The following is a 26251-nucleotide window of genomic DNA, read 5'->3' on the forward strand; positions in this document are numbered from 1 at the left end:
AAAAGTAGCGAAAGACTTAGGAGCTGTAAGTATTTGCTCAACACAAGTCATTGCTTTACTGTGGCAGTAAAAGGAAATGCTCTGTAGCAAAAGCAAAGCTGCCATCCCCTCAGGAGAAGCATTAAAAGTAACTCTGACAGGCTGTAGAAGTATAGTGTGCCCAGGATTATCAAGCTACAAGAGGTCTTTCCACTTGTTGAAGTCCTCTGAGGTTGGCCATGCTCGACAATTGCAGTGTAAATTGATTTAGAAATGCACTGCAAGACAATGATTTTATTTACTGCTAAACATAAGCGATTTGGGCCGTACTAAAGAGAGAATCAACTCTCAGGGTAACACTACAAATGCATATCATTTCCATTATAATACGTTTTTTTTATGGCTGAACATAATTTGCATAGTCCTTGCACACATATTACACAATGCTTGGGAGATTATAACTAAAAACTGCCACTTATATGAAGTCAGACAGCAATAAATCTCTTATCTGAGACGCCTACGCGGCGCAAATAGAACCAAAATGCTGGAGCCTGTGAAAAGAGAGGAAGTGGTGTAATCAGCAGGTGGTGCTCGCTCAGGTAGAGGTGACAGACATTGAGCTGAGCTGGAAGTGGAACCGCTTCCAGGCATGAGATGCACGCAAACTCTCCTATCTGCAGATGGGACGCTGATGACATCATTCCCAAACACCTGCCTCTGATATCAGCATTATCAGAGACCAATAACTGCGGTGACAAACGCCTCAATGACGAGAAGCCCGCTTCAATCTCTTCAGGCTAATATCTTTAGCTCAACAGGACAGCCCGTAATAGCTGCAGCTGGCAGACTGTTAGCGCTCCTGAACACAACCTGCTTTAAACAATAACAACACTTCAATTCGTCTATAGCAAAGCAAAGCTTTGTTAAATCCTAGGCTTCAAGTGCCACTGTCATTGCAATTATTGCCTGGGCTTTTGAAAAATCCAGCTGTCAGCCCTTGTTAAGGATTAAACATGCGCTAAACACAATGCACTTCCTGTGTTAATATGACTAGTAGCCTACTATAAAGAACTCTCAAGCGTATTAACCCTCTATTGCATGCATTATGAAAACAATGTTGAAAAAGACATGTTTGATTCACTTGTCTTGCAAAAAATGGACCTAATTAGTAAAATCAAACACAAATTTTGAAAAATAATTTGGGACGGGGCGGCTTCTGTTTAGGTATTACTTGCAACACTTCAATGAAATTATTCAAAGACATGTTTTTACTCATTTAAATAACTTTGAATATTTCTGAGAGACTTACAAAAAAATTATGTCGTCGCAGTCCTAATTTTTTTTTTAAACTGAAGAACAAAACTATTGAATCATATTATTAAAATAATTTTTGGTCACACTTTAGATTAGGGTCCAATTCTCACTATCAACTAACTATTAACTATGAATTTTGCCTCAATAATTACCAATTACTGCTTATTAATAGTTAGTAATGTCGTTGTTAAGTTTAGGGATTTGGTAGGATTAAGGGATGTAGAATAATATTCTACATCCCTTAATCTATGGTCATATCACCATGGTCATATCATAGTAATGATAAATATCATATCATAGTCAAGCTAATAAGCAACTAGTTAATAGTGAGAATTGGGCTATAAAATAAAGTGTTTTTATTTGTGGAAAATTTCATTTAAATGCTAAAAAGGTTGATACTTCCATAAAACAAAAACACCCTCAAATAATAACTACAATATAGTGGATCCATATCCTCTACATTCATATCCATTCCACTGTCGCACAGTGTTGCTTCAGGGCAACAAACATATTCAAGCAATTCCTCAAAACATACAAATTATTTATACAGCTCTAAATGTTTTAAAATAAAGCCTACTCACTAAGAAATATTAATCATATTTTTGAAAAAAATAATCAATAAAATGCTTTAATAAAGGCAGTTTTCCAGAGCAAAAATGTGACCTCTACATGGGTGCATTATGGCAGAAAAATATGTTGTGACCAAAAAAAATTTTTTTTTACTGGTTTATCCTAAATCGTCCATTCATTATTACCCATTTTATTGGCAACAAGTGAAGAAAACCCAGAGGCAACATTGTGCAATAAAGGGTTAAATGGTTCTGTCTTTCAAAAACATCAAACAACTGATTTAAATACAGAGCTGTAGCTTTGAAACAGGAAATATATGTGGAACTTAACTTGAAACACTTCAGATAAAACACACCATTACATGAAGACATCAAGCACTGCTTGTCCAGACACAGATTAAGCCAAGACCCAGACTGATATGAAAAACTAACCATTAACAGTATAATTTTGTCTAAGACTATAAATTGAACTGTCTGGGGAAACTCTGCTCTTATGAATTGTTGTTTACAGACGCAGATTAAGTTCAAGTACATACCATATACATAAAGCATGTAATCATCATAGGCTTCTCCCACTAAGTTAGATGCCACACAGCGGTATGTTCCGTTGTAGGACTTGTTAAGGTTTTCGATGAAGAGATCAGAGCCAGTAATCACGGCGTGGGAGGGGAAATCATCATCCACTCTGAGCCAGTTAATTTGATGAGGCCTGTAAAACATCAGAGTGATCATTTAGTGCTCAGTGTGAAAATGCTCAGACAGAGGGAGAGGATAATGCGCTTTATTCAGGACAACTTTAACATTGCTGTAAAATCACCACCAGTGCAAACAAATGCACATGATGCTATCAAAGTTATCTATCTATCTATCTATCTATCTATCTATCTATCTATCTATCTATCTATCTATCTATCTATCTATCTATCTATCTATCTATCTATCTATCTATCTATCTATCTATCTATCTATCTATCTATCTATCTATCAGAAACAGGACATTTTATAAATAGAAAATAAGTATGAAGTAACACTACCAAGCCACATACCTATTTGCATACCTGTCTATATATCCAAGTTATTGATGTTATCATATTCTTATCTGTATGGTAAAGCAACCAAACAAATACATACGAAATGAGTAAAGTGGCCTGAGGGCCCTGTGTTGGACTCACTGCGGTTTTCCTTTAGCATTGCACGTCAGCTCAAGATTTTCTCCTTCTCTGGTCAAACCCTCTGGGAATTCCACAACAATCTTCACTTCTGGTTTATCTGTGCAATGAACATAAAGACACAAACACACTTATTTCCAGTTGCACTGCAGTACATTGATGCTGCTCGGTACCCTTGAAACTATTGTATCTATCTAATTATCATTCTAAGGCCACATACCTGCCTCTCAGTCTGATTAGAAAACATCCCCGGCAGGTTTGGACATAATTTGCACACTCACATTTATACATTCATGTGTATTATGTATTCATGCTTAATACAAAGACCTGTATAATGAAGGGAGCAGATCTTAGCTGCTCTTCTGGGCCTCATTGTTCACGTTACACTATATTAAGTCAACTCAGTGAGCCTAAAAGAGTGCGAACATGACAGTACGAGATTTTTATAGCCTGGGTAAAGCGTGTGAGGAAAGATGACACTCCTATGAATTTAAACAGTCAATTTAACAGTACTGTAAAATATTTTTTTTCCCTTTTTCTCTTTTATCTATGTTAGTCAAAATGTCAAGCTGTTACAGTTGAGCTGATCCCTCCTGCCTTTTCTTCTCAAAGGTCACCCTGAGCAGTCAGCTATCTGAATAAATTAATATTCTGCCAAGATTACAAAAGGGTAGGTTAACCTTTCCAGGACCGTACCACAAAAAAAAAAAAAAAAAAACGTGCAGCAAACGCTCTTAATCAATGCATTATTTGGTGGACAGCATTTCATGTTTACGCATAACAAGACTGGGTCTGTTTTAATTAAAGCAAATGCCTAGACCTTGCCCAGGTTAAAAGGCACAGTTCACCACAAAATCAAATTATTGACTCAATTGATTTATTTTTTTCCAAACCAGTGTTACTTAATTTCTTCAGTGGAATATATAAAACATATCTTTTCTTTACAATTCATAGTGACCACAGCTAAAATTGACACATCAAATTTAATCATGAATAAATTGAATAATCCATATGTTCACGCACTATATTCAACTTCTGAATTCACATAATATCTTTAGGACACATTTAATCTGTTAATCAAATAATCTTCCCCACCAGTGAGCTGTAAACACAGACCAGATCACAGAGTCACTGAGTTGAACTCAGATTCATGAACATATTGTTCAGTCTGAAAGAAAAAGCTTCATAGAAAAGAACCGGCTCACTGAAAAATTATTTGTTTCTGATCTGAACTCAGTGATCAGGTTATAGCTCACTAGAGACGAGGATTATCAGTTAATAATTAAAATTTTCAGATTTTTTGTTTTGTTTTAGCATAATTTTTGGAGCTGAACAGATATGAGGGCACTACGAATTGAAGAATTTATGGAATAGCTGCTTGAAGATTTTAAAAAAAATATTACTTTTTTGTTGCACAATGGCATGGCGGAGGAAAAATCATTGAACTATTCCTGTAAAACAAATAAGCTTCACTGTTAATTTCCTTATAACTGGTCTAATTGTGTGACAAAAGCTTCTTTTGTTCATGACAATGTCAGTCAAATTAATGCATGAAAATGCTTAAAAAGAAATTCCAAATGTGACATGAGGATGAATATTTTAAATTGTCTGGCGTTCATTTCTTTATAAATGGTCTAATTATGTAACAAAAGTTCTTTAGTTCATTACAAAGGCAGTTTAATTGACCACCGCATGCAGGTGAGAAGATTAAACCGAGGCTTTTTTACAGCTTTTCTCCTCATCTAGAGATGACTCACACTGCACTTCCAGGTATTTCTGGGCCTGGAAGTCCTTCACGGCTGGGTGGTCAATGATGCAGATGACGGCCACTCCATCGTCCTCCTTGGAGACGGTGAGCCTGAGCCGGCTGGTGACAGTAAACATCCTGTCGTATAACTCCTCGACAGTCGCCTCACCTGGGAACGGCCGCAAGAGTGACATGTCAGCCATAACAAGCGAGCTCCCTCCATCCCGGCCTGCTCATAATAACACTGTGTCACCGGGAGGAGGGTCATGCGGATTGATACCATCACCTCCAGACAAATTTCACATTCATATATTTATTCATGCTTAATACAGCGTGCATAGGGCACATTCTGAGCCACATGTGACGACCAAACATCACGACAGGACATAAAACACAGGGTTGCACGACAGCTTTCGTTCTCCATGTGAAAATTAAATGCTTTTTTTATTTTGGGTTTGCCAGTTTGATTGATTTAATTGATGACATGAGCTATTCCACTGTTAGCATTGCCGGTGGTTTACACTGGTCTTCAAACTGGTGTTATAAAGGTTTAGCTTGCCGTCAAGCTGGTCTTTTAGGTGCTGTTTTCACGGCACTGTTTTCAACTAAAAACGTAAAACTTTTTATGCGTTTTGGCCATTCATTTACACAACAACTTCGTTTTCGGTGCCTGAAAATGCAAACTTTTGAAAACCGGTTTCAAAGTGCACGTTTTTGAAAACGGTCTCCGTGTAAACAACAAAAACGCTAATCTCTGAAGACGATGACTTCACGCAAATGGTTATAACATGTTTAGTCTATAGTGTTTCATCGGCATCTAATGGCCTGGCAGCGGAATACAGCGTTTTCACGGATCCGTGTGACTGGGGATCGTTTTGACAATGGTGTTGTCTGTACGCGGAAAACTCAAAGGACAAACTTCTTCGTTTTAAGGATATCGTTGTCGTGTAAACGTACCCTTAGTCTGATCAGCTGAAAAGTGTCCTAAATCAGCCAACACACCAGCCTGACAAGACTGGGAGACCAATTAAGACCATCAGCTTAGGCTGGTTTGAGATGTTTTTTCAAAAGGTGTTTGAATCCATGTCATCCACACTATCTGCACATATGCTAACTGCTAAGTTATGCCAAAAACATCAGTTAAGGTGCAGTCTAACACAATCTCATGGCAATTTGCAACTATTTTACATTTTGGCGAATTGGTGGCATCCTACATATTTTATATATTTTTATTAATAGTATTCAAAATATAAAATAATAATCTGGGTAACACTTTATTTCGAGGGTCCACTTTAGATATTTGATTAACTTTGCAAATAAAAGTCAACTAACTCTCATTAGAGTATTAGTAGACTGTCTGCCTAATACCTGCTAACACTTTATTTTGATGGTCCCTCAAAAGACATTCTACTGACTATGAGTAACTTTGCAACTACATCAACTTATTATACTTACCCGAACCCAGTCTAATACTCTAGTTACCTAGAGCTAGTAGAATGTGTAAAGTGGATCATCGAAATAAAGTGTAACCATAATGGGTAATCTGATACTTTAGAAAAAACAGAAAGAAAAAAAAAACAGAAAAAGTTAATTCGGTAGCACTTTATTTAACAATCCTTTTTCGCTTGATCATCCAATGTGCTTATTGTAGTAATGACACTAACTGGGTAATAACTAACCCTGAACCTACTAAAGTGCTACCGTTATTTCCAGTCGAATCTGTCTTATTTACATGACACAGTGCTAATTTCAATTTTCACAATGTCCTTTTAAAAATGTCAAGGTAACGTTTGATACTATATGTGTTTTTGTCTATCTGTTTCAGTACTCTTTATTTTGTTAAATGTCTTTATCTGCAGTACTGAGTCATTCACAAGCTCCACATGCAGCTTTTGAACTTAATAAAGAGCTTGTTCATCGCTGGCAAACAATAGGATGCATTTGCAGGTTTGGCTTCAACTGATTGTAAATAAATATTCTGCTTCATCCAGCACTCGTTTTGTTCTCGTTTTTTTTTTTTAAATCCCTTTTACTGTTTTAATAAATTATAAACTTCTTCTAACAATTCAGTGTGTGAGCAAACTGTCTGAAATATAACTATGATTCAAATATTGATAGGAAAAATGTAACAGTGCTACAATATCTTGCAACTTAAAATATAGCTTTGATACTGAAAAGGAGTGATGATACCACTTTGCTACTGAGAAATGTATAGGTGACTCTGGATCACAAAACCAGTCAAGTAGGGGTATATTTGTGGCAATAGCCAACAATACATTGTATGGGTCAAAATGATAGATTTTTCTTTTATGCCAAAAATCAGTAGGATATTAAGTAAAGATCATGTTCCATGAAGATATTTTGTAAATTTCCTACCGTAAATATATATATAAAAAATTGGTGAGTAAATGCACCACAATTGCGAACATAAATGGCCAAATTTAAAGATAATTTTCTCAATGTTTTGATTTTTATTTTTTTGCACCCTCATGTTCCAGATATTCATTCTTTTTATTTATCTCGGCCAAATATTGTCCTATCCTAACAAACCATACATCAATGGAAAGCTTATGTATTCAGCTTTCATATGGTGTATAAATCTCAATTAAAACCCAATTGACCCATGTGACTGGTTTTGTGGTCCAGGGTCACATAGTTAAACTAAATGCTTAGCTATTTTTAGAGCAGTGTTGTTACTGTATTGTTAAAATAACACTGTTAAAAATCCTTTTCAGTAACTGAAATAAAGATTAGATGAAAAACAAACTAGGCAAGTTATTCTTTCTAACTGAAATAAGTTTAAGTACTAAAATTACTAAAACTGAAATGAAAATGAATTATAACAATGGCAAAAGCACATAATTACGATGGATGATCCAGACATGTCCAGACCATGATGAATTCATATAAAGCAGCCCAGAGGTCAGTAGCTGTCTGTGGGGTTACTGCACATCATGTTAGCCCTCATCCTAAGACAATTTCTAAACTCAAGGGCATTGAGCTAATTGCAGCCCAGAGTATGACGGTTTACTTGGACCTAATGAAGTGGGAAATAATTACAGCTCGACACTGACCTATACCTCATCTCCCTTCTCTTCTGTCAGCGCATACTAAGACACCGTTACAAAAAACACATCAGTTACTGTATGCCAAAGACATTTTAAGGCCTATGACAATAAGTTTCTTTCAGTTACTGAGTCCATGAAGACTCTTCATTAAGGATCATGCTAATTTTGTAATTGATTAAATGTTTTTTTCATAGGAACCATAATTTTCCCATCATAGGAAATTATGTTCCCCTCATTATAGAGCTTTGGACAAGTTTAATTGTATATATATATATATATATCAGGGAGGGGCAACTCCGGTCCTCGAGGGCCACTGTCCTGCAGAGTTTAGCTCCAACCCTGACAAAAAATATTTTTTAGTAATCCTGAAAACATTGATTAGCTTCTTCAGGTGTGTTTAATTAGGGTTGGAGCTAAACTCTTCAGGACAGTGGCCCTCGAGGACCGGAGTTGCCCATCCCTGAGATATATATATATATATATATATATATATATATATATATATATATATATATATATATATATATACATACATACATCACTATTTTGTAAATGTTATATATTATTTAATTATTAATTCGGATTATCATTATTACACTGTTTGCGTCAATATTTTTTTTGTTAAATAAATCCAAAAATATTAAAGGAATAGTTACGAAAATGTAAATTCTGTGATTATTTACTCATGAATTTCTTTCTTCTGCTGAACACAGATATTTTAAAGAATGTCGGTAATCAAACAGTGGTTGGGGCCCCATTGACTTCCATTGTATTTTTTTCACTTACTATAGAAGTCAATGAGGCCCATCAACTGTTTGGGTACCGAAAATCTTTCAAATATATTCCTTTGTTTTCAGCAGAAGAAAGAAATTCATACAGGTTTGGAAAAATTTGAGGGTGAGTAAATGATTACAGAATTTTCATTTTCGTTGAACTGTCCCTTTAAAAAAACAGTTTTTTGGCAATTGAAATATAGTTGAAAAAAAAAACTTAAACATTAGATGTAAAAAAAACCTAAAATTAGAAATGTTGCATTGGCAACTAACTCAAATAAACATTTAAGTTAAAACAATTATATATATATATATATATATATATATATATATATATATATATATATATATATATATATATATATAAAAAATTGGTCCATATTGCTGCAGCTGCATAAAAGTATTTTGTAGTAACAAGATATGATTTAAATTAGCATACGGGTAGGTAATGTAACAGCAAGCTGTTATTTAAATATTAAATATAAAATTTATGGCAAAACATTCACATACTACATTATATGATAATTGGTATATGATAAATAAAATAATTTTAGTCTAAGATTAGTTAAAATTCTGCTCTATACTTAATAATCCTCCAAAGCGTTATAATCTATGGTGTTTCAAGCAATATGTATTGACACCATAATTTGTGTGGTTCAGATTAACACTTTTTAATTAGAAAATGATTAACTTAATGTGTGTTTTCTATGATCCTTACTGCGTACTAGCTAGAATTTGACTCATTTAGCACATGAAATCTCTCGCCTTAGGCCACTGTCTGACTGCTTTCACTGCAGTTAATGAAGCTGTGATGTTTGTAATCCATAAACAGTTGACACATTAAACTTAGATTCTGTTCAAATGCGCCATATCATCTGCCATGTTTGCCTCTGTTTCCCCAGGTAGTCTGAATGTTATTCAACAGTCCCACCCTGCTGTCTAATGGAGAAAAGCTGTTTATAAGCACATTAACCAGCCTGCACATTCAGTCCTTTATGTCAGACCACACTGCCTAAACCAGTGAGAACTAATATGTGGGCAGCATTTGCTGAGTGGGAGGTAAACAGTTGGAGTTCATTCAAAGCTACTTATTTAAGCTTGACTGAAAAGCACCAAAAATCCCGCATGTTGAGCTCTTCTTGGCAATTCACTGGATACACCTTCTGAAGCCTTAATTGAAAGTCATTATGAAATCACAATCCTAAACCATGGTGTGTTGTGTTCAGATCAGAGACATCAGTAATCACAGCAAACTTATCTGCACAATCTTCCTTGAATCTAAGTCAGACCTTGGAGTGGTTGGTCCCCTTTCATCCATTTGATGGTGGAAGCAGGTTTGCTGCCCATGGCGGTGCAGGTTATCTCGGTCTCATTCCCCTCACTCACGATTTCCTCGCGGGACTCTAAGATTGGGTTGCCTGGTGGAACTGGCAGAAGATCAACAGCAAGATTAGAGATGGTGCGACAGCCCTTCTGCGTTGGATCAATGTTTTTTTTTTTTAATCTGTTTTCTCGCAAAAGGACAAACTGTTATTTTACTAAGATTTGCTGATGCCTATCGAGAACTTAAATCAGTAATAATAAAGCAAAAACAGTGCAAATATGGTGGAAAAGGTGTTGTTTTTGAGTCAATCTTGTTTTTTTCTAATCATTCTATCTGAAAACTCCCTATAGTCTATGTTTTGGATTGGATACTGGTCTCCAGCATGGAATGCTGGTGTGCTGGTGTCCCCACCAGGCTTTTTAACAAGCTCTATCAGCAAGACTTCCTTGGATCCTCGCAAGGTTTCTACCTCCATGTTAGGGGGTTGACACTGTCACCTGTGGCTTCCTCAATGGGGTTTTGTATGACGCTATTCTTTGCAGAGCTTCTTTGGAAAAATAAGTGTTGTAAAAAGTGCTACACAGATATATAAAAAAGATACATATGTAATGAACTATACAAATACATGCACCTGTAAATACATTATACCTGTTTGGAATAATTAAGATTTGAAAACAGTTTTTGCTTAATACTTAATAAATGTGACTAAAACATTATTTATACAGTACATCATTCAATGTTTTGTTTTCTGAAACATTTTAGTTGGCTGTTTAAGCGGATTTTCAGCAGGGCAAAGAGCATATGACCAATCAGCTTTATCTGTTAAGTTATGGTCGCAATATACTCCCGGCGAAGTTCCTTTTCATTCTTCGTTTAGAGATAAGAAGCATTCTAAATGCATTTGCAGTGATAGCTAACATCCCGTTTAGATGAATAAGTAAATATGTTCTGCTGTCTTTTGTCTCAGTAACAAAATAAACACACAACAAAAATGACAGTGGTGAGAAAACAGCCTTTAAGAAAGCATCTGGTAATAGTGATGTGATGTTGCACGAGCTCTGCCCTTCGCCACTCCAGTCAAGTAAAGTCACATCATCATCATCATCATCACTTTATACAACAGAATGCTTTAAACCAAACAACTTTATAGTATTTAACATAAAAAAACAACAGTGTTAGTGTTGCTTTCTGTTAGAATTACACTTCAATTTCTACTATAAAGCAGCTCTCCAGTGTTTATGTTTTCTTTCCCGGACCGGACGTCTGACCTCGACGGACTCAACAGAGTAAAATAAACCAGAGAAGATTTCCACGAACAGGTTTCCACGAAGAGGGCGGAACCCCGGAGCTCACCTCTACCTATTACTTAATCGCCACGGACCAATGGTAGTTCGAAGGTGTTTATCCGCCGGAGGACACATTTCTGGAAAATTAGCTTTGGCAAGCTGTTTCAAACTCCCAAAACAAACTCCACCAGCACACCAGTTTGTTCTTCGATTTCGCTTGAAGTTTATCGGGGTCTTTAAGATAATAAATAGGTTAAGTAAACCAGCCATAAACCAGATTGTTTAAGCTATCCCTGTTTGAAAAAAAACAGTCTCCCAGCCTGGTCAAGCAAGTCTGTTGGCTGGTTTAAGACGTTGTTTGTGTACTTTGCGTTTTTGATTAGCTTCATTAGCTAATTTAAGATGATGAACAGCATCGCTAGATTAGCAACAACTCAACTTGTTTTAGCTATCTCCGAAACATTTAGAGCTACATACAGAAGCAATTCTATATTTCGATGGTCTCATTGTGTATTTGGACAGTGCCAGACCTACTCAACCAATTGACAAGCTGTTTTACTCTTGTTTTAATTTTTCATAGCACATTAGCTCATATGGTGCTTTGCTGATGGCACTAAAACGTCTGTCACTACAAGAGCTGACGTTTGAGGGCTCTTTTTCTAATATCTTGCCTCATGCTTTCATGTCCTGTGGTTAAGAGTCCATGCTGTGAAGGAACGCATATCCTCATAAAACTCATGCTACTTTAGAGAGCACTCAATTCCATTCAGCTCTCCAGGATGTCCAAATATGCTGCATAATAAACCTCTAATGTTAGTGTCATTCAACGCAAGAGTCGCACAAAGCTAACTCCAGAATCGCTCGATGTAGCCTTTTCAACATCTAAGAGGAATTCAGTCAATACGCCTGCCAAAAGCGATCTACCAATATCAATAGCGCAACATCTGTTCCTTTTTGTTAGGTTTGTGTTATTGGAAACGGCATGAGAGTAATTGGCTGATATTGTGTCATGGTGAGATTCAATTAGTCAAGTTCAATTGAGTGAACGAATCAATGAGGTAAATCGATAATCAGGATTTTAGCATTCTATAGTAGATGTAAGGTAGATGTCATACCCAGCACTGTGATGTCTGCATAGGCTTCTTGCGGAGGATCCGTGTAGAGCTGGCACACGTACCGGCCCTCGTCCGAGAGTGACACATTGGACAACGACACTAACAACTCGTTGTCCGAGAAGTTAACCAGCTGAAACCGACTGTCCTTTAAGGCTGAGAAAACATAAAGAGTGAGGATTACAGATTTGGATGAGTAAGAAGTAGACAAATCAATGTGAGTGTGATATTGCAGTTTTCCAACATTTCAAGAAGTAAGAAGTTAATATCGAGTAATGTTTCAGATGAAATTTGGCCAGTTTTATACACCACTAAAATAGTCCCAAATGAAATCAAAACGTTAAGTTTTATAAACAGATTATAAGGGGAAAATGTACAAGAAAATATTATTTCTGTCTTTCTACTTCAAAATTTCACATTTAATTCAATGTGTTACTTGCCGTTATTTGTGAAATCCACTAGCAATTTATAGAGTGAAAATTGTTTCAACACTGTAAAAAAGTAGCTGCCTTAAATTTTTAAATGCAAATCAAAGTTATTTCAACTTAAATTACATTAAACGGTGTTAAAAAATAAGTTGAATCTTGTATAACTTATAAAAAAGTCGTAAATTGCTTAACTTATTTTGATGTTAAAGCAATGTAAAAACCATAGACTGTACAAAAAAATTGGTAAAAAATACAGTATGTTTTCATTACTTATTGATCATATTTTTTTTTACAGTGAAAGTAAATTCCTGCATCATTTATTTTTTTCTAGTGCAGTGAAAGGGCCATTTTACACAATGTGTTTTTGCTGTTAAAAACACGAGAAAAAATTATGTGTGAACTTCCCCAAAGACTGTATATAGGAACTCTTGGAATGCCGCTCAGCCAATCAGATTTCGAGGACCAGAACCAACTGTTAAATAATGCTATATCATGAACTTTTGGGGAGTTTCATTAAATGAGCGAACTCAAAAATCGCGCTCAAAAGTTCAAGAAGTCAAAGCTCTAATTGAGCAACTCCATAAGAAGTTTAAGACCTTTGATGGTGCATTTTAAGAACCCCCTCTTAATCCAAACCCTGAACCTGGGAAGCATTTGGAAGTCCTCTCTGAGAATAATGATGAGGCCAGCTTGTTTTGAGCAAAAAGATGGTGGGTGGGAAATGAAAGGGCTGATTTTCTTAGTGCTCGGACTGAATTGCAATTGATATGGGGAGTTTATGCACTATGCATCAAACAGATCTATGACTTCAGACTTAAGGTAATGCCGGAGGACTGTCATTTCTCCACATCAGTACAGTGCAATGGTAGAAGTGCTGCAGAAGTCTCGCAAAATATGAAGGATATAAATCTCTGAAAGGCAAACCTGCACATGAATGGGGCTCATTAGAGTGCATTTTAAATTCTAAAGCATCAGAGTCCGTAAGAGGTTGACAGTGAGTGAATCTGATTGTTCTGTGTCCCAGCTGGCTTGAGATGCTCTTCAGCTGTCCTAGCCTACTATCTCAAATTGACACACAGATTGGAGAATGAAAAGAGAAGGGGCACAGGAAATTACATATAGCATGTTAGATGAATCAAATACAAATTGGATTGTCTTACAAGACAGCATATATCTTCTTATGTTGATGGAAATATACTGAGCAGAACACATTTTCTGTAATAAGGATATATGGCCACATTTTAACCCTTCTATTGTTTTTGAGCCATTCTTGACCTATTTTTGAATGCACTTTAAATTGTTTTATTTTTTGGACAAGACTTTGTGACAATGTCAAAAATATCTAAAAATGTTTGTCATGACAACTCTTGGAGTGTTTGGCATGGTGATGAATATTCTATTCAATTTAATTCAAATTTATTGTGATCTGTTATCAGAGGTGACTGTGTCCAAGTTGTGCATTTCAGAAATGTACTGTACATATACAAATCGCGTAGTTAGCTAACAATGTATGTATTCATTTAAACAATGTATTAATTTAAGACAGAAAACAATGAGCTCATTGAAGTAATGAATACATGTTATTAGCAAATGATTAGGGTATAATGAAACAACAAGCATTGGTGCATGTTGATTAAGAGTTTGCTTCAACTGATGTCCTCGCAGAATTTGGCGCTGTCTTTTCAGAGGTGTTGGAGTCCTCTCGAGTCATCTTTTCACAGGTGTTGGGTCATGACAATGAATATGACGATGTTTGGTATTGGCAGAATAGATCTTATATGCTGCTGTTATTGTCACTGCTGCTGATTATTGCTGCTGCTGCTGCAGGGCAAGTACAGGATTTGCAACTGCCAATTCATACACGACACGCTGCTGTAAGAATGTAAGACATGCTGCTGCACAATATATTTTTATTCATTTTTACATTTATTCATTTTTGTTTTCATGGAATATATGAATTACACAATATATCCATGAATTACCCATAGCAGATCTGTACATGTGGAGCTGGGGGAGGTGGAGGGTTTCTCTAAGTGCGCTGCAAACTGCAACAGCAAACACCGACCATGTAGTTAATCAGCTGTGCCCTGTAGAGAACTATGTTTGAATTGAGGACCTATTAGCCTGCGCCATCTAGAATTTCATGGCAGAACTTTGTATTAACGCAATTAAATCTACAAAGCCTGTAAAGGGACTTGGTGATGAGAAAATGAGATTGCTTTTGTTTTGCAAAGCTTTTGTATTACCCTTTTATAAACTTTTCGTTTGCAGTTAAATGTCATTTTTTAAGCACCAAACAAAAAATAATACTACAGCACTTTTTCCAAACACCTGTAGGACTGCAGAAGAAAAAAAAAGCTTGGCATAAGTGGGGGTGTTTTTGTGACATATTTGCAAAGTGGACCTAAATTGACTGTCATATATTGTCAGTCACAATAAATCTTTACAGTATTTGTGAAGTTTAAATGAACTAAAATTGTAGATGTAAGATACATATAATCCACTTACTAACAGCAGAATCATACAGACATTTTTATAAAATGCATATGAAATATTATAACGTCCCAAAAGTATTAGAAATAAATGAGAAAGGGGAAAAAGTTGTGTCCCAAAGTTCTTTCGTATTTTCTTTTTGTATTTACGTATTTTCCTGTAGGTGAGACCTGTTGTACCCTAATAATGAAGTCATGAATTTTTAATGATTTGCAATGTAGGTCAAATTTTACCCAAAGATCCCAAGTGAATGAAGTTTCCTAGGAGAGGGTAACAGTATGTGGTATGTACTGTACAGTAGATGCTATAAAATAACACTGAAACAGTCATCATCCTTTTGACATTAATAGTATTATAATTTACCTAACTTAAGTGTACTGAAAGGGAAGTTCACTAAAAAAGTGCCAAAAATATCTTTGAGCTGTAAAATGTAATTTGTAGCGAATATCATTTTCATCTTCAGAAAATGAAAAATGACAATTTCTCCAACCGTCACTGTTTAATTCTAAGTTGCTCTTAAAAGGCTTATAGAGCAGCTCTAGCATAAGTGACAGGAAATGAGAATAGCAGTCTGAATGTAATGTGATAAAACTTTAGCCAACGCTTCTCAGCGGAAACAATAAACCACCGCTGAATCATATTGCTAATATATAACGAAGCACACTGTGCAATATATCATCGGCCGGCATCCACAGGTGCATGCTATATACGCTAAGACATTCACATTCTTGTGTCATTTTGAATGCACAGTGCCAGCCATCTGTGCTGAAGGGATAAAACTATGAATTGTTCAAGTGGTCATACTTTTCACAAACAGAGCTGGCAGCCCAGTAAACATTAGACAGAATAATACATTACAGCATTAAAGAGATTGAAGGCTGAGCATCCCTCCAGTCACATCCATAGAAATAATGTCAGAGCTTGCGGCTAGAGCGCTCTCCCGCTCTCTCTCTTTCTGTCTATCTTCCTTCTCCTAAACCCCAACCCATATCCTGCCTTTCCCTCTCATAGTATTCACAGATCGGAAAGCTTATGTCGGGTGTAATTGGCACTAAAATATGCCCACTATGAGAATTTGGTACCACCAACACATTAATTAAATTAGATAAAGTCATGACAAAATTCCAACCTGACCTTTCATCAATGTGTTCTTTTCTGGCTCGAATGTTGAGACGAGTGAGCAAGCAGAATTACAACATTACGTAAATGTGTTTCTAACTCAAATATTCACCCTCGGTTTCTTTGAAGAAAGGGGCTGTAAAAATTACCCCATTTTCCCTAAAGCTATGAAATCTTGGCCGAAAGGTCGAATAGAAGAACTTTTAAAAAAGAATAACAGACATATGGCCTTGCATAAATAAAGAACATACATTAACCCCAATAACAAAATGTCTTTAAAATGTCTGTTGCCACAATGTATGTTATCAGAGTATACATTAAACATTTACTTGTCAAGAGGAACAAGATGTCTACAAATACTTCAAACGCCCTTGAATATTTACTCAAACCGCAGGATACGGGATCCCGCGGAGAGATAGGCCAGATGCACATGTAAATTGCATTTGAAATGTCATGAAATACCCCTCAAAACCATAAATGTGTTATCATCTGCTCATCTTAAATTACCATAGGAGCGATTCATATGGAGAACGCTTCATAGGAGGGAATGAGGAGGTTATTCCCACACATTAGCTGAACTAGGTTCGGATCACGGGTCAGATCGTCACTTAGCAGCTCATCAAGGTCCTTATTTAGAAGAGAAGGCAAAATTATACACTTTGCATGCAGAGCGTCGTTGAGCATCCAAACAATCTCAAGGCTGGAATCTAAACGGTCCGCTCAGAGGACTCTAATCAGCCTGACACAATTACACTCTGTCACTCAATTATTGAAAAGGACCTTGTCAACAATGCAATGCCTTGCTGCTCTTTTAAACGATAGGAGGTTGTGACGAGCAGCCAAATTATGAATTTGTATGGGGTTGCAGGGCCATTTTGGTGCGTAAAATTGGAATTTTCTGTGAAAAACAATGCAGGCTTTGGTTGGATTATGATATTTTCTGCCTTGAACTGAAGTGAGCATAAAAGAGAAGTCAGTACTGCTTACGTCTAACGTCTCTGAAGTAGATGGTCTGTCGGTTGGGGTTGAGCAGTTGGATGACAGAGTCATCGTTGTTTTTCACCCGGCAGCTGATGATAGCCATCTCGCCCTCGACCACTGAGACATTATTCGTCACCAGGTTCTGACCCTGTGCTGTAACCCAGAGAGAACAGATACAAGCCTTACAATAGAACGCAGCAGAAATACAAATCCTATTCATTTTCTCCATACAGAATAACATGACAATCTTTTGAGAAAGGTCTACTGGAGCTTTGAAATTGTTGAGCGATGACACTAGTCAAAGTGATTTTGATGTCATAAAAAAATTGCATTTAACAACCAAATTCCCTGTGAAGTACTTCACTACCCATAATCCTGGAGATAAATCCACCAATCAGAGAAGATGCTGTTACATTGGAAACAAAAACAACAGCAAACAAGCTCAGCAGCGTCTTCTCATTACGATGAAGCACTGTGAATAATGTAATCACTACTAAACCATTGCAACTTATGTCTCTCTACACTCAAAACTACTGTTATATTTGCTTGAGCTATTTGACTATTAATCAATTGAATTCTTTGACTATTAATACAATAATTGGCAAATGTAATTTGCCAATGTAATTGTATATATAATAAATTATATATAATATTCGATTAATCTTCTAAAAATTGATTTGATTACATAATTTGCAATGGCAATGGTTTATGGGATGAGTAGTTTGTTCACCGTCAAAAACCTTTATTTTAAAATCAAAGTTTGCCATGTGATTCATCTCAGAAGTTCTTTGGTTCATTACTTTCTTTTACCAAAATTTTGGAATCCTTTTGGAGAAAATGAATAGAAAAAAAAAACACTTTGGGAGCCAAGTCTGCAAAAAAAAAAAAAAAAGTGAACATCACTGCAATACCAGTGTAATAAGGTTATTACATTCCCCATGTCTTATCACAATCTGGATTGTAATTACAATGCATCCACTGAACACAGTTTTTCTCATTTGGCTGTTGCCTTGCTATTCAGTCAGAGAGGCAATCATGACACTCTTTCTTTAAGCACAAAAAAAACAAAAATACTATTACAATTCAGATCCTGTTTCATTCTGCTCTTGTATCATGAAATTGTAAAAGTTGAGGCTGAAACTGAATAGATGACAGCAATGATAATGCAAATCCTCATGAGGAGTCCTTTGAATACTGATGTTTTTGCATAACACATCCATACATTTTAGAGCGGCGTAAAAGAAACTGAGAGTGACACAGATAAATGTAACAAGCAACAATGTTTCGCTCCGCGTATATGTCAGAGCATGCATGCAAGGTTAAGATGTACCGGCTGGGTTCTCGGTTTGGACGTATTGATTTTACAGCGTTGTGTGTTTCTAGTGTGTGTGGAACACCCTGGCTACAAGACTGCAGCACTCAGTAACCGAGAGGGGAAGGCTGGTAATTGCTGCTCACGGCAGAACTTTATCAAACCTCTCCATCTAAACACAAGCTGATGGAAGCTGGCAATCAACAGCGGCTCTCAACAGCATAATACCCAGACCTGAACATCAAGCTCTGCAAACACAGAGGAAAGTATCGGATACACTTCACTGCGAGCCAGTAACAGCTGATAATTAGAGGCTGCATCACTCCCTTATGGTTTACATTCAAAATGGGGATCCATTATTCCTTGCAAGTGAAGACAGCAGAAAAGCAAAAGTCACCTTGCTCTATATTTATACCCACAGAGCTGAGAGGCATGGAAAAATGACCAAAGAATGCTTTTAAACACTTTATCCTTGCACGCAGAGTAAAACACGACTTTTAGCACAACCGTAAGACAACATCCAATGAAAAATGTGTGTGGCTGAGCAATCAGACATTTACAGAGACTAAAAACAAAACATCTTAATTTCTGTACTATACGACTGAGCCCAGCTCAGCCCTGCATGTCCCAGTCAAAGAACAACAAATCGGTGTGGAAGAATTACACATTTAGCCTGTCCTCCTGAGTTGTGAAAGTTAGGGATGATAAAGCATCGTCCACTCCATGAAGGAGTATTAGCAGACAGGCATGCTGGGAGTGTTTGTGAGAGCACCGAGGTGCTGTGTCACTACAATCTGCGATCATGCCCAACGTTAAATCATCCTGAAGCCAGGTTTCATGCTGTCGCAATCATGACAAACAAAACGAAGGAAGAAGGAAAAAAACTCTAGCTGGAAGGGTTGTAAAAACTGAAAAAGCTCATAAGAAAGAGTTTCAGCGCATACAACTAGGCACCATGTTTAGACATCATAAAGTCATAAGTGATATTAGGATAACATTCTGAAAACACATAATTTGGAAAGTTTTGACAGACTGATGCCATTTGGACAAATTAAGAGGACAGTTTGCCCAAAAACGAACATTCTGTCATCACTTACCCGGCTTTATGTCATTCTAAAGGCTGATTCTAAAGCTCACTAGTCTTTGGCACACAGCCTCATCTACAATTTCACCTCAAGAAAGCCAAAATGTGATTGGCCAAAAGACTGATTGTGATTTAACTCATTCATTTAGCATTCAAGGCCATGACAGTCTGGATCAGTTCTGCCCCATAACCCCACCAAGGTGTCCATCCCTCACATTTACAACAAGCTCCATTTCTGACCTCTCCAAATAACAATCCCTGATAGTTACAATCCTACTCACCTCAACACCACTCATCTTTATCCCTAAAAACCTAGTGCGCTGTCATTTTTACCATCTACTGTTTGAGTCTCATGACTCTGAAATGTAATTAATGCATGTGAAGTTTCATGATAATAGCATATCTTTCACTCTCAAAGTCTTTTTAAGAACAGATCCCACGGGTAATATACACATTTCCTGAAGCGAGAACTTTTCAAGGTTGATACACATTAAAAGGTACTCTGGGAAGGTGTTTTATTAACTTTATATTATATTAGTATTATTAATTATACACACGCCTTTAAAAGCAAGAGTTGGCTTAATAATTGATTTAAAGAAGTCATTTTTTGAAGGTTATTAAAGGCTTCTTCACTTCAAAAAATCCTTTTTTTTATTTGCACATAAAGCCAAGTCATGGCTGCATGCCAACAGTTTGACTACAGAAGATGGAACGCAGGTGTAGGTAAACATGAACCTGTCCAACAGCTGTTTGGACAGCATCCTTTCCAGTGTCAGTGAGTGGAAATGAAGAGCAACTGGGAATATTGTCTATTCTTTTGAATGAGCAACTTTAACATCTTAATGTACCTAATCATACGCATGCAGTAAGTTTGAACAATGCCAATTAAAGAGAGGCAGAATGGCATAGGCACTAAAGAATTACTGATTCATCGACTGCAGAGTGTGAAGGTGTGCACACGCAGTAGTGCACGCCAATGCATTGTGAAGTCATTTAAAATAGATTACGCGTGTAAATTTAAACCCATTTGCATGATTAACATTTTTTATGCCTTTTTTCTTTGGACACACAAAAAAATATATATTTTCCTCAGAGTCATTGGCTTTTGTTTTTCTTGAACTTCACAAAGCCAGTCAAAAAAAAAAAAAAAAACGAATTTTGAAAAGAAAATAAAGGCTTCATATAAGACTATTCAGAATTTTTTTTTCTGTTTTTTTTTCTGTGCTATTATTTTCAGGACGAGTAAGAACATTTTACCACCACAATCCTCATTACCATAATTTGCCCTGAAGTTTACAGGTACACCATGTAACTATTTTTTGTTAAAAATTAACTAAATAAATAATGAATAATACATCATCAATCCTTCTTCCTAAATGAGTTTTTCTCTTACCCTGATTCACTATGGTAAACCTATTATAAGCGTTTATATTTTAAACCTGTTAGGGTGGTTTTCGAGGGAAATTGCATACGTCTCTCGGCCATTGTGTGTCTCGCCATATCTGTAAATAGAGAAAAGTTGCTCCGACTACTTTGACGTGTGTATGGTGTGGGAGTGGCATAGGTCAGTTGTCACATCAAGTGAGAAAGGTTGACAAACCTATGGGGAATCACCTGTTTAAAACAAACAGAGGAGAGCCAAAAGAGGAGAGTCGTGTGGCAAAAAGAGAACGCGACAGAGCTCCTACTAAAACGAGAATAAATATTGGCTTGGCTTTTCAGAGATGGTGAGAACTGAGAGATAAAAGAGCATATGAGATGTTTTTATTATTGAACAGCTGAGTAAGGTATTATATTGAACAGAAAAATTGCCATATGCAGCTCTCTAACAGAGTTCATTGTAAAGTATTATCTATTGTTAAGGCTCATTTCATTAAGGTTGTTGTAGCGCTTTGCTGGAATTTATTTTCAAGAAAGTACCGTGTCTGTTAATGGGTAAAGCTACAGTAACGTCTTCAGCTAGTCAGCTTGAGATCCTTTCCATCTAAACCGATTATAAGTCTAGAAGTGAATGTTTTATGAGCAGTAGGATAACAGATTCATCTGCACAGTCACACAGAGCTGAAACACAACTGTTCTTCTGCAAAATGCATGCAGTTATGTTGCAGTTATGTTTTTAACTGCTAGAGGGCCAAAAGTTACATACCTATAGCTTGTATTATTCCTATTATTTAAAATGATAATTTTCTTTATAAAATACAGTAATTTTTAAAAGTCAATAGTCAGTATTACTAGTCAAAACAATACTGTTATACAATGATTTTTAAAAAGTATCAATTAAAAGCAAAACAAATAATAACATGATGTATTTTGGGTAACACTTTAGAATACTGTTCCTTCATTAATGAATAACTACACAGGAACAAATGATTAACACACTATTAACATTCTAGTAACTACTATTAACTAACAAGAAACTCGGATTAACAAATTAGTAAGTAATAGCGCTCAGTCAAATGTGGTGGTTCACTATTAGCTAATCAGTAACTACTATTTTTCATACCACACTGAAGACTAATAAGAAATATTACATACTGTACAGGTTCATAATACATTTTAATAATGTATAATGGGTAATGGTAACCCATTAGTAATTAATCAAATGTTACTACATCCTTCTAAAGGAACTCATAATAATTTGGCTCAGTATTCTAAAGTGAAAAGCTTGATAACTACCTAATACTGACTGAAGTCATTGTAAGATTTTGAGGTTTTTGTAAGGTTTTGGATAGTAATGTCTCAAGTGTTACTACATCTTTCTAAAGGAACTACTAATTATTTGGATCAGTATTCTAAAGTGAACATCATGGGAACACACTAGTAATGACTCAATTGTAACCAAATCCATCGTAGGAATTACTATTCAAAATCTTACAAAAATCTCAAAAGCTTACAATGACTTACAATGACAGTCAATATTAGGTAGTTATCATGTTTTTCACTTTAGAATACTGATCCAAATAATTATTAGTAGTTCCTTTAGAAGGATGTACCAACAATTGAGTCATTACTAGTGGGTTGTCATTACCTTTTATTATAAATTATGCATTATTCATGTTAATTATAAACCTGTAGTAGTTTTCTGGGAGGAATTAAAAAAATAGTAGTTAATGATTAGCTAATAGTTAACTACCACATTCAACTGAGCCCTATTACTTACTAATTTGTTAATCAGGGTTTCTTGTTAGTTAATAGTAGTTACTAGAATGTTAATAGTGTGTTAATCATTTGTTCCTGTGTATTTAATCATTAATGAAGGAACAGTATTCTAAAGTGTTACCGTATTTTGAAATTTAAGTAAACATTTTTTTCACACTATGGTGAATTGAATATCATAAAGAGGATATTTTATTGCATAATCGTAAAGAGAATTGAGAGAGAAATGTCATGAAAATAATGTACAGTGCAAAAAAAGCTAAATGGTCATAAAATGAGCTTTATTTAAGCAATTTGGATTTTGTATAGGCAAAATATAAATCTTGTTTTTATTTCTTTTAATTCTGGAGTAAAATTGACAGTGACATGTTTTAGAAATGTTTTATAAGATTCACACTACTGGTACTGATCTTCACTCTCCACATTGTTTAGAGCAGTAGTGTAAAGTACAGTGAAATTGTACTGATCTTTAAATATGAGTACTATGTTTATTTTACTTTAAAGATCAATGTATCTATCTGAAAAACCGACTTGAGCGAGACTAAAAAAGTACCCAGATTTAACTTTACTGAAGTAATTTACACTGTGCGATTTATAATAGTCCTTTGTGATTGTTGCTTGTCAGACTGTACGCACATGATCATCGCTGTAATCCATGTCACAATGTAAGATCTCAGTTGTCATTAATGTCAGACTGTACGACAGTCAATGTCGTAAGTGTAAGACGTATCAGTGTAAGACGAATCACGCTTCTCTGTTTGCCAGTCTGGGTTTGGAGGAAGGCAAGAGAACGTTACCTGCCTGACTGCATTGTGCCACCTGTAAAGTTTGGTGGAGGAGTGATAATGGTATGGGGCTGTTTTTCAGGGGTTGGGCTAGGCTCCCTAAGTCAAGGGAAATCTTAATGTTTCAGCATACCAAGACATTTTAGACAATGCTAAGCTTCCAACTTTGTGGAAAGAGTTTGAGGAAGGCCATCAGTGCCTGACCTCACAAATGTTCTAATGGGTCAATGGGCAAAAAATTCCCATAGAAACCATCCAAAATCTTGTGGAAAGCCTTCCCAGACGTGTGGAAGCTGTTATAGCTGCAATGGGGGGACCAAATCCATATTAATGTCAATGGATTTGGAATGCAATGTCATTACAGTCCCTCTTGTTTTAATTAGGGATGTGTCCTAATACTTTTATCCATTTAGTGTATATCCAAGAGAAACGTCTTCTGGAATGAATGTAGGGATGAAAAAAACGGAACATCCTTCGGGAATTGATTGGATTATAGGAAGTTGGGTGTTGCTTACTAAATGATTGCAGATCTGAATTCAAGTTTGCAATCAATTGTAGAGGATATTTAGTCCCACCCAATGTTTTTGATTAAAGATTACGAGTCCACATGAATTAGAGATGGGCGATATGGCCTAAAATCCATATTGCGATATACATTGCAGCCTCTTGCGATAATGATATATATCACGATATATAATAGATTATAATAGAACCATATGTTAAGAAAGAAACATATGTTGTTTTGAGAACATTTATTGTGCAAAACTGTAATTATACAACATAATGTTGCAGATAAATAAAATTCAAGTACACTAGCTGCAGAGACTTTAACAAAGAAAAACTTTATACAAAGAGTATTGGGTTTCTTTCCTGTAGTGCACTGCAAATCATTCTAGAAGGCAGCACTACACAGCTCTTTTTCAACCTTTTCGCGGTGCTCGGCATACAATTTTGGCATCGCTGTTTCTGTAAAGTATTTGTGGCTTGGCACATCGTATCGTGGATGAATAGCTCTCAACATGGCTTTAAAGCCGCGTCTCTCTACCATTTGAAAAGGGACCATGTCCTTACACAAGTAAACAATTATGGCCCTGGTAATTTCAATCCATCGCGGGCTCTTCCTACTGTAAGGAGTACCTTTTGAAAATGACTGTTGGATGGAGGTCTGGATCAGTTCCTGTTTTTTTGTCCTGCGTTCTTCGGACTGGATCTTGGGGTTGGCTGCAATGCCTGGCAATGCTGGTATTCAGTGACATGTTTCATTTTGAGGTTGTAGAACAGATCAGTCGTGTTACTTCTCTTAGCCGGAACTCTTGCCCCACACACTCTACAGAGAGTATAGTTTGGTGCTGCTCATCAGACGGCTTAAATCCGAACCAAGTCCAAATAATGGATGTTGCACCGGTCTTTTTCACCAGCTCTTCCGTTTCGCTTTCAGCCATGTTTACTCAAGATGACGAATACGATGATGCATTGCAGCTGGTTGCAGCTCGTGGCTCTAAATTTCGTGGGTATATTGCGTCATCAACATGCATTATCGTGATAGAATTAAAATCTTGATCGTAGGCCAATTTTGTATAGTTTATTGCATATAGTTTCTATTGCCCATTACTAAAATGAATCTTTTACAAACTAGTGATTTGAATGGATAAATCATTTGTAATAAACACAGCAGCATTCTGTAAAGATAGAATTGCTCATTTAGATTTCATGTTGACTTTAAGGTTCATACAAAAAAGCATTTGCCAAATTTAGTCAATAAAGAATGCATAGATGTGCACTTCCAGTATCATACCATCCTGATCTAGCCTTTGGAATAAATTAAACTGTGGTGAGTAGAAAAGTTGTAATTGAGTACAAGTTAAAATATTCAGTCTCAAAAGTACTTAGGTAAAGTAAAAATAGCAGTAATGAATTGTGAAGTACTATTACTCTTTACACCCCTGGCTTAGAGTAACAGTTCCCAAAATCTGTGAAGACCTTGCAGAGGACCTCATGTACAGTAAGAAGAGAGTGTAAAGGTTCAAAAAGATAAGTCTTGTGTAAGATCAATCCAAAATGATCTTATGGAAATCTGAAATGAACCTGATCGTGGCTGTTTTAATATTGCACAAGCAGTTTGATAAGACAATCCTAAAATGTCAATAATGGAAAGATTGGGGGGGAAAGCAGACAAGGTATGGAAGATTCTTAAGATCAGAACAAGGAAAAAACATGCAGGTTGCCTCAATGGCCAGATATCAAAACATGCAAACTGTAAAACGACGTGCAAAGAAAGAAAAATTAGGAGTTGGAAGACACTGAAAGGTGATGTGATCCAGATGGAAGAGGAAGAGCAGTACCTGATATGGTCTGAGCAGCTCCTGAGCAAGCGTGAAGAGAAACAGGACACATATAATAGTGTTAAAGCAGAAAACTTTCACTTTTCAAGTCATCAGATACTTTGCATGCATCAAATTTCATTCAAGTCTGGATTTTAATCTTTCCGTAGCATATGTAAGATGACATGACACTAAGCCCTCACAGTTCTTTCTTTCCTGCATTAGCATTTC

The 26251-nt window shown here is 36.2% G+C and overlaps 1 protein-coding gene across 6 annotated transcripts in view; it reads right to left on the reverse strand.

Annotated features, from left to right (window-relative positions):
- Positions 1-26251, reverse strand: part of cadm1b (cell adhesion molecule 1b) — a 199272-nt gene that overhangs the window by 45145 nt on the left and 127876 nt on the right. For 3 of the 6 annotated variants that reach the window (XM_077208716.1, XM_077208714.1, XM_077208718.1), the window contains exons 2-8: positions 26042-26062; positions 17369-17515; positions 12345-12497; positions 9909-10046; positions 4789-4947; positions 3035-3131; positions 2399-2571 (exon numbers count right to left, since the gene is read on the reverse strand). In XM_077208716.1, the coding sequence (XP_077064831.1) occupies positions 2399-2571; positions 3035-3131; positions 4789-4947; positions 9909-10046; positions 12345-12497; positions 17369-17515; positions 26042-26062 (888 nt within the window). The remainder of the gene's footprint in view (positions 1-2398; positions 2572-3034; positions 3132-4788; positions 4948-9908; positions 10047-12344; positions 12498-17368; positions 17516-26041; positions 26063-26251) is intronic. The other 3 variants (XM_077208715.1, XM_077208717.1, XM_077208719.1) reach the window with 1 other exon arrangement.

The sequence above is a fragment of the Siphateles boraxobius genome, unplaced genomic scaffold, assembly GCF_051911475.1.
Source record: "Siphateles boraxobius isolate OS27281-9 unplaced genomic scaffold, OSU_SipBor_1 6, whole genome shotgun sequence".
In the NCBI taxonomy this organism is placed as follows: Eukaryota; Metazoa; Chordata; class Actinopteri; order Cypriniformes; family Leuciscidae; genus Siphateles; species Siphateles boraxobius.